We start from the raw sequence: 14,604 nt of genomic DNA, 5'->3' as shown, positions 1-14,604 counted from the left end.
GGGACATCATGGGGACACTGAGGGGACATCACGGGGACAGTGTGGGGACACCGAGGGGACACTGAGGGGACACGGAGGGGACAGCGCTGCCCACCAGGATCCCCCAGAACGCTCAAGCGCCGCTCTCCTGACCCCAGGGCCCGGAGTCCTGCTGGGAAATCAGGAACGGCTCAATCCCGGGAATTCCTGACCCCGGGAACGGCTCAATCCCGGGAATTCCCGACCCCAGGAACGGCTCAATCCTGGGAATTCCTGACCCGGGAGTGGCTCAATCCCGGGAATTCCCGACCCCAGGAACGGCTCAATCCTGGGAATTCCTGACACCGGGAATGGCTCAATCCCGGGAATGGCTCAATCCTGGGAATGGCTCAATCCCGGAATTCCTAACCCCAGGAATGGCTCAATCCCAGGAATTCCTGGGAACAGCTCAATCCCGGGAATTCCCGACCCCGGGAATGGTTCAATCCCAGGAATTCCTGACCCCGAGAACGGCTCAATCCTGGAATTCCTGACCTCGGGAATTCCTCAATCCCGGGAATTCCTGACCCCGGGAACGGCTCAATCTTGGGAATGGCTCAATCCCGGGAATTCCTGATGCCAGGAATGGCTCAATCCCAGGAATTCTCGACCCCGGGAGTGCCAGGCCCGCCAGCCCATTGTCCCCGTTGTCACCTGGCTCGGGGCTGGCCTGGCCCTGGCCGGCCGCAGGACGATCCCGGCGCGGATCCGCTCCAGCATCTCCTGCACGGCCCGGGCACGGATGTCCTCCGTCCCCGAGTCACCTGCCGGGGTGGCACCGCGTGTCACCCCCCCGTGCTGGGGACACTGCTCGGGTCACACTGAGGGTGGAGCTGTCACCTCCGCTGGTGGTGCCACCCTGTCCCCAGATTGCCCCCAATGGAACAGGGGGACCCCTGGAGCACCCCTTGTCCCTGTGACACTCTGGGGACACTCCTGATGTCACTCAGCCCCCCACCCTGGTGACACTCTGGGGACACTCCCAATATCCCCACCCCCCTGTCCCAGTGACACTTTGGGGACACTCCCGATGTCCCCACCATGGTGACACTTTGGGGATGCTCCTGATGTCCTTACCCCCACCCTGGTGACATTCCCAATGTCCCCATCCTGGTGACACTTTGGGGACACTCCCAATATCCCCACCCCCCTGTCCTGGTGACTCTCTGGGGACATTCCTGATGTCCCCAGCCTGCTGACACTTGGGGACATTCCCATGTCCCCACCCTGGTGACACTCTGGAGATCCTATCCCCACCCACCTGATGTCCCCACCCCACTTTGGTGACACCCTGGTGACACCCCAATGTCCCCACTCCCACTCTGGTGACACTCTGGGGACATTCCCAATGTCCCCACCCTGGTGACACTCCTGATGTCCCCACCCCCACCCTGGTGACACTTTGGGACACTCCCAATGTCCCCGCCCCTCAGGACTCACTTTGCTCCGGGTTTTTCCGCACCTTCCTCTGCCTGAGGGCGGCCAGGGGGCTGCGGGGGGGACAGGAGGTGACACCGGAGGGGACAGGAGGTGACACCGGAGGGGACAGGAGGTGACGCGTCTGTCACCCCCTCCCCTCCCCTCTTGGGGTGGGGACAGCGCTTTTCCAGGAACATTCCGGAACGTTGGCCGGAAAAGCCGCCCGGGTGTGTCACCTACTCGGCGGGGACGGCGGTGGCAGCGGGTGGCGGTGGCGGCGGTGGCGGCGGCGGTGGCACCTGGGGGTGGCTCTGAGGCGGCGGCAGCTGCGCCAGCTGCTCCCGGAGGGATCCCACTGGAACGAGGCGGGATCGGGATTGGGGATCCCTCTGGGATTGTCTGGAATCCCCCCTGGAACCCTCCAAACCCCCCCTGGAATCTGCCTGGAATTTTCTGGAATCCCCCCTGGAATCTTCTGGAATTCTTTGGAACCCCCCGCTGGAATTTCCCTGGAATCCCCTGAATATTCTGGAACCCGAATGCCCCAGAATCTATCCCTTTGGAATCCCCCTGGAATCTTCTGGAATCCCTTTGGAATCCCTCTGGAATCCCTTTGGAATGCCCCTGGAATCCCTTTGGAATCCCCCCAGATGTCTGGAATCCCCCTGGAATATTCTGGAATCCCCTTTGGAATCCCCCTGGAATATTCTGGAATCCCCCTGGAATCCCCCCGGAATATTCTGGAATCCCTTTGGAATGCCCCTGGAATCCCCCTGGAATCCCTTTGGAATGCTTTGGAACACCCCTGAAATTCTGGAATCCCTTTGGAATGCCCCTGGAATCCCCCCAGGAAACTTCTGGAATCCCCTGGAATCGATGTTTTGGAATCCCTTTGGAATGCCCCTGGAATCCCCCTGGAATCCCTTTGGAAACCCCCTGGAATTCCCCCTGGAATATTCTAGAACCTTCTGGGATTCTTTGGAATCCATCTGGAATCCCCCCCTCCTGGAATCCCCTCAGGGATAATCTGGAATTCTCCTGGAACCCCCTCAGGAATAATCTGGAACCCCTCTGGAATGTTCTGGAATCCTTCTGAAATCCTCTAAAATCCCTCTGGAATTCTTTGGAATCCACCTGGAATCTTCTGGAATCCCCGTGGATTTTTCCTGGAATCCTCTAAAATCCCCCTGGAATTTTTTTTTTTTTTTAAAATCCCCCTGGAATTCTTTGGAATTTTCTGGAATCTCCCTGGAATCCCTCTGGAATTCCATGCAGACGTTCCCACCTTCCTTCTCCAGCCCTTCCAGCCTCTCCCTCAGCTCCCGCTTCTCCTCCCGCTCCTGCTCCAGCTCCTCCTCCTGCGGAATGCGGGAATTCCGGGATCTGGGAAAATCCCAAGGACGGCGACGCTCCCCCGAGCCTAAAATCGGGAATCTGGGGAAAAACTCCCGTCGCGTTTTAGGGCAAATCTGCGCTCGCTGAGCGATGAGGTTCCATCAAGGCCTTGGGAAATCCAGGGAAGGGATCCATGGAGGGAAATGCATGGTGGGAAATCCATGGTGGGAAATCCACGGATGGAAATCCATGGTGGGAAATCCAGGGAGGGAAATCCAGGGAAGGGATCCATGGAGGGAAATCCATGGTGGGAAATTCACGTAAGGAAATCCGTGGTGGGAAATCCATGGAGGGAAATCTCTGGTGGAAAATCCATGGTGGGAAATCCATGGAAGAAGATCAGGCGGGAAATCCACGGTGGAAATCCGTGGAGGATAATCCCTGGAGGAAAATCCATGGTGGGAAATCCATGGGGGGAAATCCATGGGAGGGAAATCCATGGGAGGGAAATCCATGGACGGAGATCTGTGGTGGGAAATGCATGGAAAGAAATCCATGGGGGAAATCCATGGAAGGAAATCCATGGAAGGAAATCCAGGGAACGAAATCCATGGTGGGAAATCCAGGGAACAAAATCCATGGTGGGAAATCCAAGGTGGGAAATCCATGGAAGGAAATCCAAGGTGGGAAATGCATGGAAGGAGATCCATGGATGGAAATCCATGGAGGGAAATCCATGGTGGGAAATGCATGGAAGGAGATCCATGGAGGGAAATCCATGGAATGAAATCCAGGGATGGAAATCCATGGTGGGAAATCCATGGTGGGAAATTCGTGGAAGGCAATCCATGGTGGAAATCCACAGAGGGAAATCCATGGAATGAAATCCAGGGATGGAAATCCATGGTGGGAAATCCGTGGGGAAATCCATGGAGGGAAATCCATGGATGGAAATCTGTGGTGGGAAATCCATGGAGGGAGACCCATGGGAGAAAATCCAGGGATGGAAATCCATGGTGGGAAATCCATGGAGGGAAATCCATGGACGGAGATCTGTGGTGGGAAATGCATGGAAAGAAATCCATGGAGGGAAATCCATGGGAGGAAATCCAGGGAGGGAAATCCATGGTGGGAAATCCATGGAAAGGAAATCCATGGAAGGAAATCCTTGGTTTGATATCCACGGATGGAAATCCATGGGAGGAAATCCATGGTGGGAAATGCATGGATGGAAATCCATGGTGGGAAATCTGTGGTGGGAAATCCATAGTGGAAAATCCATGGTGGAAATCCATGGATAGAAATCCACGGTGGGAAATCTGTGGTGGGAAATCCATGGAAGGACATCCACTGTGGGAAATCCATGGTGGAAATCCACAGAGGGAAATCCATGGAAAAGCAACACTCCATGGAATAATGGGAATGGAGGGGTGCGATCTGGACCCTGCTGTCCCCTCCCCGCCATGTCCCCAAGCTTGGGGACATTCCCTCACCGCTGGCGCCGTTCCTGCCGCGTCTCCTCCAGCTCCCGGCTGAGCTTTTCCAGTTCCTGGAACGCTTCCAGGATTTGGGAATTGGGCGCGGCGCTCCTCAGCAGGATGGAGCTCTGGCGCTTCGCCTCCTTCTGCTGGACCAGCATCTGGGAGCGCGGATGTCACCTTGGTGTCACCTCCCTGTCACCTCGGTGTCACCCTCTGGAGGGGCTGGCAGTGAATCCCACCCGGCTCCATCCCAGGAAACCACAGCGGGAGAATCCCAGGATTGTCCCATTCCCTCGGGATCACCCCATTCCCTCGGGATGGGTGACCCCATTGTCACCTCCGTGCCACCCCCAGCGGTGTCCCCGACCCCTCAGTGTCACCTCGGTGTCACCTTCTGGAGGGGCTGGTGCCTCCATCCTGGGAAACCGCGGTGGGAGGATCCTGGGATCATCCCATTCCCTCGGGATCACCAGATTTCCTCGGGATGGGTGACCCCATTGTCACCTCCGTGCCACCCTCAGTGGTGTCCCCAACCCCTCAATGCCACCTCGGTGTCACCCTCTGGAGGGGTTGGCAGTGAATCCCACCCGGCTCCATCCCGGAAAATCACAGCAGGAGAATCCTGGGATTGTCCCATTCCCTCGGGATCACCCCATTCCCTCGGGATCACCCCATTCCCTCGGGATGGGTGACCCCACTGTCACCTCCGTGCCACCCTCAGCGGTGTCCCCGACCCCTCAGTGTCACCTCGGTGTCACCTTCTGGAGGGGCTGGTGGCTCCATCCCGGGAAACCGCAGCAGGAGAACCCTGGGATCGTCCCATTCCCTTGGGATCACCCCATTCCCTCGGGATGGGTGACCCCACTGTCACCTCCGTGCCACCCCCCGTGGTGTCCCCAAGGCCTCGGTGGCACCTGGTGGGCGAAGGCCTCGGCGTGGCAGCGCAGGTCCTGCTCCAGCTCCAGCTGCTCCAGGGCCTGGCAGTAATCCTGGGTGACAATCTGGGACACTGTGGGGACAGTGGGGTGGCACCGCGGAAAAGGGGGGAAAAGGGAGGGAAATTGGGGGAAAAGATTTGGGAAATGGGAGGGAAAAGGGGTGGGTAAAAAAGGAGTGGGAAATGGGGGAAAAAGGGTTGGAAAAGTGTAGGAAAAGGGGGAAGGAAAGGTGGGAAAAGGGGGAAATGAGGGGTGGGAAATGGGGGAAAAAGGGTGGGAAAAGGGGGAGGAAAAGGTGGGAAAAGGGGGAGGAAAAGGTGGGAAAGAGGGGAAATGAGGGGTGGAAAATGGGGTGGAAAAGAGAGGAAATGAGGGGTGGGAAATGGGGGAAAAAGGGTTGGAAAATTGTAGGAAAAAGGGGAGGGAAAGGTGGGAAAGGGGTGAAATGAAGGGTGGGAAATGGGGGGAAAAGGAGGGGGAAAAGGGTGGGAAATGGGGGAAGAAAAGGCAGGAAAGGAGAGGGAAAATATTAAAAAAGGGTGGGAAAAGTTTAAAAAAGGGTGGGAAAAAGGAGAAATAAGGCATGATAAAGGGTGGGAAAAGGGTGGGAAAAGTTTGGGAAATGGGGGGAAAAGGGGGAGGAAAAGGTGGGAAATGGGGGAGGAAAAAGTGGGAAGAGAGGGGAAAGGAGGTGGGAAATGGGGTGGGAAAGAGAGGAAATGAAGGGTGGGAAAAGGCGGTGGGAAAAGGGGGAGTGAGGGGTGGGAAATGGGGAAAAAAGGGGAAAGGGCAGAAAAAGGGGTGGAAAATGGGGGAGGAAAAGAGGGGAAAGTGGAAGAAAAATGTGGGAAAGGTTTGGGAAATGGGAGGGAAAAGGGTGGGAAATGAAAGGGAAATGAGGTGGAGGGAAAGGGGGGAAAAGGGTGGGAAAGGAGGGGAAAATGATGGGAAAAGTGGGAAACCGGGTGGGAAATGGGGGTGGGAAAGGAGAAGGAAAAAGATGGGAAAAGGGGGAAAACGGGTGGGAAATGGGGGTGGGAAAGGAGGGAAAAAAGATGGGAAAAGTGGGAAACCGGGTGGGAAATGGGGTGGAAAATAGGGGTGGAAAAGGGGTGGAAAAGGGAGGGAAGAAGGGTGGGGAAAAGGTGGAAAAAAGGAGAAAAAAGGGAAAAAGAGGCGAAAATGAGAGGGAAAAGGGGGAAATGAAGGTGATGCCACCACGGGCACTGGGGCCGTTGGTTTGGGGTGACACCGGTGGCACTGGTGGCACTGGAGGGGACACGGGGACGCTGCTGACCTCTCTTGAAGGACCTCAGTGCCCTCTGGCTGGCGGTCAGGGCCGCCCGAAGGCGCTGCTGCTCCTCCCGCTCCAGCTCCAGCTGTGCGGGAAAATACAGGAAAATACGTGAGAAATCTGGGAAATATCCGGGAGAAAATCCGGGGGAAAATCCGGGGGAAAATAAGTGAAAAATCCATGAGAAATCCCCGAAAATCTGCGAAAAAAGCGGGAGAAAATCCGGGAGAAAATCTGTGACAGATCCTCAAAAACTCAGTGAAAATATAATGAAAAATCCGTGAATAATCAGGGAGAAATCCAGGAGAAATTTGGGAGATAATCTGTGACAAATCCATTAAAGATCGGTGAAAACTCAGTGAAAAATCCGGGAGAAATCTGGGGGAAAAACGGGAAAAAAATCAGTGAAAAATCAGTGAAAATCTGGGAGAAAATCTGGGAGAAAATCCGGGACAAATCTGTGAAGAATTCACAAAAAATCCGGAGGAAATCCAGGAGGAAAATCCATGAGAAATCCACAAAAATTTTGTGAAAATTTTTGTGGGAAATCTTGTGGAAAATTTAGCAAAAAGTCTGTGAAAAATACGGGAGAAAATCCGTGAAAAATCCGTGAAAAATCAACGAAAAATCAGCAAAAAATCAGCAAAAAATTTGGGAGAAAATCCATGAAAAATCCATGAAAAATCCATGAAAAATCCACGAAAAATCCATGAAAAATCCACAAAAAATATGTGAGAAATCAGCGAAAAATTAATGAAAAATCCACGGAAAATCCGTGAAAAATCCCACACTGAGCTCTGGGACATTGTGGGTGGGGCTTAATCCCCAAAATCCCAAAAATCCCCAAAATCCCAAAAATCCCAAGATGGGAAAGGGGGGTTTGGGCTGGTTTTGGGGTACCTGGGTGTGCAGGTGCTGCAGCTGTGCCTGGAGGTCCCGGTGCTGTTCCAGGAGTTGGGAGAGATCTTCCTGTGGAGCTGGGGGAAAAATGGGAATGAGGCGTGGGAAATGGGGAAAAAAAGGGAATAAAAGGGGAAAAAGGGAGGAAAAAGGGAGGAAAAAGGGGGAAAAGGGGGAAAGGAAAAAAAGGGGGGAAAAGGAGGGAGAAAGGGGAAGGGGGAAAAGGGGGAAAAGGGAAAAGGGGGGAAAGGGGGAAAAGGGGAAAAATGGGGAAAGGAAAAAGAGGGGAAAAGGGGAAAAAGGGGGAAAAGGGGGAAAAGGGGAAAAAGGGGAAAAAGGGGGAAAAGGGGGGAAAGGGAAAAGGGGGGAAAGGAGGAAATGAGGAGTGGGAAATCGGGAGAATAAGGAGTGGGCAAGGGGGAGAAAAAGTGGGAAATGGGGAGAGAAAAAGATTGGGAAAGGGGGAATTGAGGGGTGGGAAAGGTGCAAAAGGGGAAAAGGGGGGAAAAGGGAGAAAAGGGAAAAAAGGGGAAAAGCGGGGGAAAAAGGGGGAACGGGGAAAACAGGAGAAAAGAGGAAAAGGGGGGAAAAGAGGAAATGAGGAGTGGGAAATGGGGGGAATAAGGAGTGGGAAAAGGGGGAGAAAAAGTGGGAAATGGGGAGAAAAAAAGATTGGGAAAAGGGGGAATTGAGGGGTGGGAAATTGGGGTGGGAATGGGGGAAAGAGGGTGGGAACGGGAGGGAATGAGAGGTGGGAAAGGGAGAAAAAAGGGGGGAATGAGGAATGGGAAAGGGAGATAAAAAAGTGGGAAATGGGGGAGGAGAAATGTTGGGAAAGGGGGAATTGAGGGGTGGAAAAGGTGGAAAGGGGAAAAGGGAAAAAGGGGAAAAGGGAAAAAGGGGAAAAGGGGCAATGGGGAAAACAGGAGAAAAGAGGAAAAGGAGGAAAAGGAGGAAAAGGAGGAAATGAGAATTGAGAAATGGGGGTGAATGAGGAGTGGGAAAGGGAGATAAAAAGTGGGAAATGAGGTAGGGAGAAAGGTTGGGAGAGGGGGAATTGAGGGGTGGGAAATTGGGGTGGGAATGGGGGAAAGAGGGTGGGAAAGGAGGGAATGAGAGGTGGGAAGGGGAAAAAGGGGAAATGAGGCATGGGAACGCCCTCCGGAGATAAAGGGCCCCTGGATGGCCCCATCGCAGGTGCGCGCAAAGTGCAAGAGTGAAAATGGCAAACAAGGGGAAATGAAGAAGGGGAAAAGGTGAGAAAAAGGGGTGGAACAACAGGACAAAAGAAAAAAAGGGGCAAGCAGGAAACGAGGGTGGGAAATCAGGGAATTTAGGGTGAAAACGAGATACAAGGGGCAATGAGGAGGGAGAAAGGTGGGACAGGGGGGAATTGAGGGGTGGGAAAAGAGGGAGAAAAAGAGTCGGAAAGAGGGGAAAAAAGGGATGGGAAAGTTCAGTGTCGCTTTGATTGATTTGACCCAAAAAAGCGGGGTTCCGAGCAGCGGCCCCAAAAGCTCGGTGTGGGGACAACCCGGGGTTTGGGGACATTGGGAGCGAGGTGTGAAGCAGGGTGGCACTGCGGGGCTCGAAGACCCCTAGGATGGATGGATGGATGGATGAATGGATGGATGGATGGATGATGGATGAATGATGGATGGATGGATGATGGATGGATGGATGGATGGATGGATGATGGATGATGGATGGATGGATGATGGATGGATGGATGATGGATGGATGGATGATGGATGGATGGATGGATGGATGGATGGATGGATGGATGGATGGATGGATGGATGGATGAATGATGGATGGATGGATGGATGGATGGATGGATGGATGGATGGATGGATGATGATGGATGGATGATGGATGGATGGATGGATGGATGGATGATGGATGATGGATGGATGGATGGATGGATGGATGGATGGATGGATGGATGGATGGATGGATGATGGATGGATGATGGATGATGGATGGATGATGGATGGATGGATGGATGATGGATGGATGGATGGATGGATGGATGGATGATGGATGATGGATGATGGATGATGATGGATGGATGGATGGATGGATGGATGATGGATGGATGATGGATGGATGATGGATGGATGATGGATGATGGATGGATGGATGGATGATGGATGGATGGATGATGGATGATGGATGGATGGATGGATGGATGGATGGATGGATGGATGGATGGATGGATGGATGAAGGATGGATGATGGATGGATGGATAGATGATGGAGGGATGGATGGATGGATGGATGGATGGATGGATGGATGGATGGATGGATGATGGATGGATGGATGGATGATGGAGGGATGGATGATGGATGGATGGATGATGGATGATGGATGGATGGATGGATGGATGGATGGATGGATGGAACAGAATTGGGATGAGATGGAGTTGGGATGAAATGGGGTGGGATAAAATGACATGGGGAGGAAATGCAATGGGATGGAATGGATGGGATGGGATGGGATGGGGTGGGATGGGACACCTCATTCTCACCTGGGACCTGGGCGGAGGTGGGTGGCTCCTCCAGAGCTACCCCTGTGGGTGTCACCTCCTCTGGGGTCACCTCGGGGTTCATCACAGGTGTCACCTCGTCTGGAGTCGTCCTGGAGGTTCCTTTGGGGCTCCTGGCCGGGCTGATCCTCTCCAGCCGCGCGTTCTCCTGCTCCACCAGAATTCCAGAATCCCAGAACTGGCGTTTCCCCCATGGCCCTCGAGCTGGGTGTGCCCTGAGGGTGCCCTAGCACTTTGTCCCCACAAAGGGACAATTTTGGGGACCTGTCCCCATGCCCACCTGGGCACTGAAGGCCTGGGCTCGCTGCCGGCTCTGCTGCTCCAGCTCCACCTCGGTGTCCAGCGCCGCCAGCTCAGCCAGCAGCGCCTGAGGGTGACACCGGCCGTGACACCGGGGTCAGGTGGCACCAGCGTGGCCAGAGCCCGGCCAGGGCACCAGGGAGCGAGGCTGGCACCGAGCCAGGGTGGGGATTTAACCCAGGGAGGTGCCAGGGACACTGGGGACAGCGGGAGGGGACAGTGGGATGGGACATTGGGATAGGACACGGGATGGGACACGGGGATGGGACACGGGCATGGGACATGGGGAGGGGACATGGGGATGGGACATTGGGATGGGACATGGGGTGGGACACTGGGGTGGGACACTGGGGTGGGACATGGGGATGGGACATGGGAAGGGACACAGGGCATGGGACATGGGGAGGGGACACTGGGATGGGACATGGGGATGGGACATCGGGATGGGACACAGGGACACTGGGATGGGACATGGGGATGGGACATCGGGATGGGACACAGGGACACTGGGGTGGGACACTGGCATGGGACACGGGGATGGGACACGGGGATGGGACATGGGGAGGGGACATGGGGATGGGACATGGGGATGGGACACGGGAGGGACATGGGGATGGGACATGGGGATGGGACATTGGGATGGGACATTGGGATGGGACACGGATGGGACACTGGGATGGGACACGGGGATGGGACACTGGGATGGGACACTGGGATGGGACACAGGGATGGGACACTGGGATGGGACACGGGAATGGGACAATGGGATGGGACACAGGGATGGGACACTGGGATGGGACATGGGGATGGGACGCTGGGATGGGACATGGGGATGGGACACTGGGATGGGACACAGGGATGGGACACAGGGACACTGGGATGGGACATGGGGATGGGACATGGGGATGGGACATTGGGATGGGACATGGGGAGGGGACATTGGGATGGGACACGGGGATGGGACACGGGGATGGGACATGGGGATGGGACACGGGAATGGGACATTGGGATGGGACACGGGATGGGACATTGGGATGGGACACGGGGATGGGACATTGGGATGGGACGGGGATGGGACAGGGCTCACCTTGCTCCAGCTGGGCCAGCCGTGTCTCGGTGTCATCTGGCACTGGATCCAGGGACGAGTGCTGTGGAGGGAAAAACGGGAATGAGGCTCTGGGTTGGCACAGAATTCCATTGGCATGGAGTTCCATTGGCATGGAATTCTATTGGCATGGAATTCCGTTGGCATGGAGTTCCATTGGCATGGAGTTCCATTGGCACAGTGTTCCATCGGCACAGCCGTGGCAAACATCACCGTGTTGGCACAACGTGGCATTGTCATGGCACGGAATGGCCCTTGGGGTGGAATTCCATTGGGATGGGATGGCCCTCGGGATGGAATTCCATTGGGATGGGATGGCCCTGGGGATGGAATTCCGTTGGGATGGGATGGCCCTGGGGATGGAGCTCCATTGGGATGGGATGGCCCTGGGGATGGAGCTCCATTGGAGCGGCGCTGTTTGGCACTGGCACCGCTTTGGCACAGAATTCCATTGGCACAGCATTCCAGGCCCCGGCAGGGCATTCCATCGGCATTCCATTGGCACTGGCAGGGCATTCCATTGGCATTCCATCGGCATTCCATCGGCATTCCATCATCATTCCATTGGCGAGCACTGAGCCACCCGGACACCCCCAGTGCCGGGGACGCTGTGCCCGCGCCACCCCCGGAATCCGGGCACGGGGCACCCCCACCTCATCCCCCCCAATTTATGGGATCAGGAAGCGGGAATCCAATGGAAAAGGAGCCTGGAAGCGATACCTGTCCAGGAGCTGCCTCCTCCTCCTCCTCCTCGCTGCTCCCGGACTCCAGGATGGCTGCAGGGACCCGAGCCAGGACTGTGGTGACACCAGGGGTGACAGTGGGGGACGGGACGGTCCCTGCCACCCCCCGACACAGCCCTGGGGTCCCCAGGGTCCCCGGCTCCCCCTGGACTGTTCCCCACAATCCCTGATCCGATGGGGAAAGCTTTCGGGAATCCGAATCCCAACGCCTTTTCCTGGGACTGGACCCTCTCCCCAGCCAATCCCCCAATCTCGAGGAGGGAAAATCCCCTCCAGACCCCAAATCCCAGCCCCCAAACCCCACTGATGACCCCCCAAAAATCCCCCAATCTCAAGGAGGGAAAATTCTCCCAGTCCCCAAACCCCACCAGTGACCCCCCAGGAATCCCCAGTCTTGAGGGAAAATTTCTCCCAGACCCCAAATCTCACTGCTGACCCCCCAAAAATCCCAAATTTTGAGAAGGAAAAATCCCTCCCAGACCCCAAATCCCAGCCCATAAACCCCACTGGTGAACCTCCAAAAATCCCCAATTTTGAGGAGGGAAAATCTCCCCCAGACCCCAAATCCCAGTCCCCAAATTGCTCCAGTTTTGAGAAGAGAAAATCCCCTCCAGACCCCAAATCCCAGCCCCCAAACCCCACTGATGATCCCCCAAAAATCTCCCAGTCTCGAGGAGGGAAAATCCCCCCAGACCCCAAATCCCAGCTCTCAAATCCCACTGGTGACCCTCCAAAAATCCCCCAATCTTGAGAGAAAATTTCTCCCAGACCCCAAACCCCACTGGTGACCCCCCAGAAATCCCCAATTTTGAGGAGGGAAAATCCCCCCCAGACCCCCCATCCCAGACCCCAAACCCCACTGGTGACCCCCCAAAAATCCCCGATTTTGAGGGAAAATCCCCCCCAGACCCCAAATCCCGCTGGTGACCCCCCAAAAATCCCCAATCCTGAGAAGGGAAAATCCCACCCAGACCCCAAACCCCACTGCTGATCCCCCAAAAATCCCAAATTTTGAGGAGGGAAAATCCCGCCCAACCCCATATCCCAGCCCCCAAACCCCACTGGTGACTCCCCAAAAATCCCCCAATCCTGAGAAGGGAAAATCCCACCCAACCCCAAATCCCAGCCCATAAACCCCACTGGTGAGCCTCCAAAAATCCCCAATTTTGAGGAGGGAAAATCCCCCCCCCAGACCCCAAATCCCAGACCCCCAAACCCCACTGCTGACCCCCCAAAAATCCCCCAATCCTGAGGAGGGAAAATCCCCCCGGACCCCAAATCCCAGCCCCCCAAACCCCACTGGTGACCCCCCAAAAATCCCCAATTTTGAGGGAAAATCCCCCCCAGCCCCCAAACCCCCTGGTGACCCCCAAAAATCCCCAATCCTGAGAAGGAAAATCCCCCCAGACCCCAAACACCCCCAAATCCCCATTTTGAGAAGGGAAAACCCCCCCGACCCCAAATCCCAACCTCCAAACCCCACTGGTGACCCCCCAAAAATCCCAAATATTTAGGAGGAAAAATCCTGCCCAACCCCATATCCCAGACCCCAAACCCCACTGGTGAACCCCCAAAAATCCCCAATCCTGAGGAGGGAAAATCCCCCCGGACCCCAAATCCCAGCCCTCAAACCCCACTGGCAGCCCTCAAACCCCATTGGTGACGCCCCAAATTTCCCCCGCGAGGTTCCCCCTTACCCGTGAGGTGTCCCCCGACTCCGTCCCCAGTCCAGGCCATGCCTGGGGGTCCCCAAACCCCTGAGATCTGGGGGTGCCTCCCTTTCCCCGGCGCTGCCTCCTCGCTCCCCCACGGGGAAGTGAAACCACCCTCCCCTCCCTCTGCCCTCCCTCTGCCCTCCCTCCTCCCGAGAGGCCCCGATCCCAACGGGGGGAAGCGAAACCCACAGTAGGATGCTGGGATTTTCCACGGCGAGTTTTCCCTAAAACACAGAATTTCGGGGTTTTGGGGAGCTGCAGATCAGAGTGGGGTCAGGAACTGCCGCTCCAGGGATTCCAGGGTGGGAATTCCATGGCCATGGAAGGAAACATCAGAGCATGGGAGGGTTTGGTGACCACGGTCGTTTATTCATCAATAAAAACCAATTTTTCCTGATTTTAGGAAGGGGGATCCAGCTGTAGGAAAGGGGAGTTTCCCACTAAAACACAGAATTTTGGGGTTTTGGGGAGCTGAAGATCAGGGTGGGGTCAGGAACTGCCACTCCAGGGATTTCCAGGGTGGGAATTCCATGGCCATGGAAGGAAACATGGGAGCACAGAAGGGTTTGGTGACCACGGTCGTTTATTCATCAATAAAAACCAATTTTTCCTGATTTTAGGAAGGGGGATCCAACTTTAGGAAAGGGGAGTTTCCCACTAAAACACAGAATTTTGGGGTTTTGGGGAGCCGCAGATCAGAGTGGGGTCGGGAACTGCCACTCCAGGGGTTCCCAAGGTGGGAATTCCATGGCCATGGAAAGAAACATTGGAGCACAGAAGGGTTTGGTGACCACAGTTGTTTATTCA

General features: G+C 55.5%; 1 protein-coding gene across 1 annotated transcript; it reads right to left on the bottom strand.

Moving 5' to 3' along the window:
* Positions 1-558: 558 nt before the first annotated feature.
* On the bottom strand, positions 559-13,819 carry LOC115903137 (shootin-1-like). The gene is made up of 12 exons (XM_030947390.1): positions 13,780-13,819; positions 12,060-12,136; positions 10,215-10,301; positions 9,917-10,082; positions 7,386-7,462; positions 6,489-6,570; positions 5,168-5,262; positions 4,266-4,411; positions 2,723-2,820; positions 1,678-1,792; positions 1,459-1,508; positions 559-782 (listed from the first exon to the last, which is right to left on the bottom strand). Exons 1-12 carry the CDS (start codon positions 13,817-13,819, stop codon positions 559-561), a joined length of 1,257 nt encoding a protein of 418 aa, XP_030803250.1.
* Positions 13,820-14,604: the final 785 nt, after the last annotated feature.

This window comes from Camarhynchus parvulus, chromosome 4 (genome assembly GCF_901933205.1).
Source record: "Camarhynchus parvulus chromosome 4, STF_HiC, whole genome shotgun sequence".
Taxonomy (NCBI): Eukaryota; Metazoa; Chordata; class Aves; order Passeriformes; family Thraupidae; genus Camarhynchus; species Camarhynchus parvulus.
The sequence above is the reverse complement of the archived record's forward strand: the minus strand, read 5'-3'. Positions and strand labels throughout refer to the sequence as shown.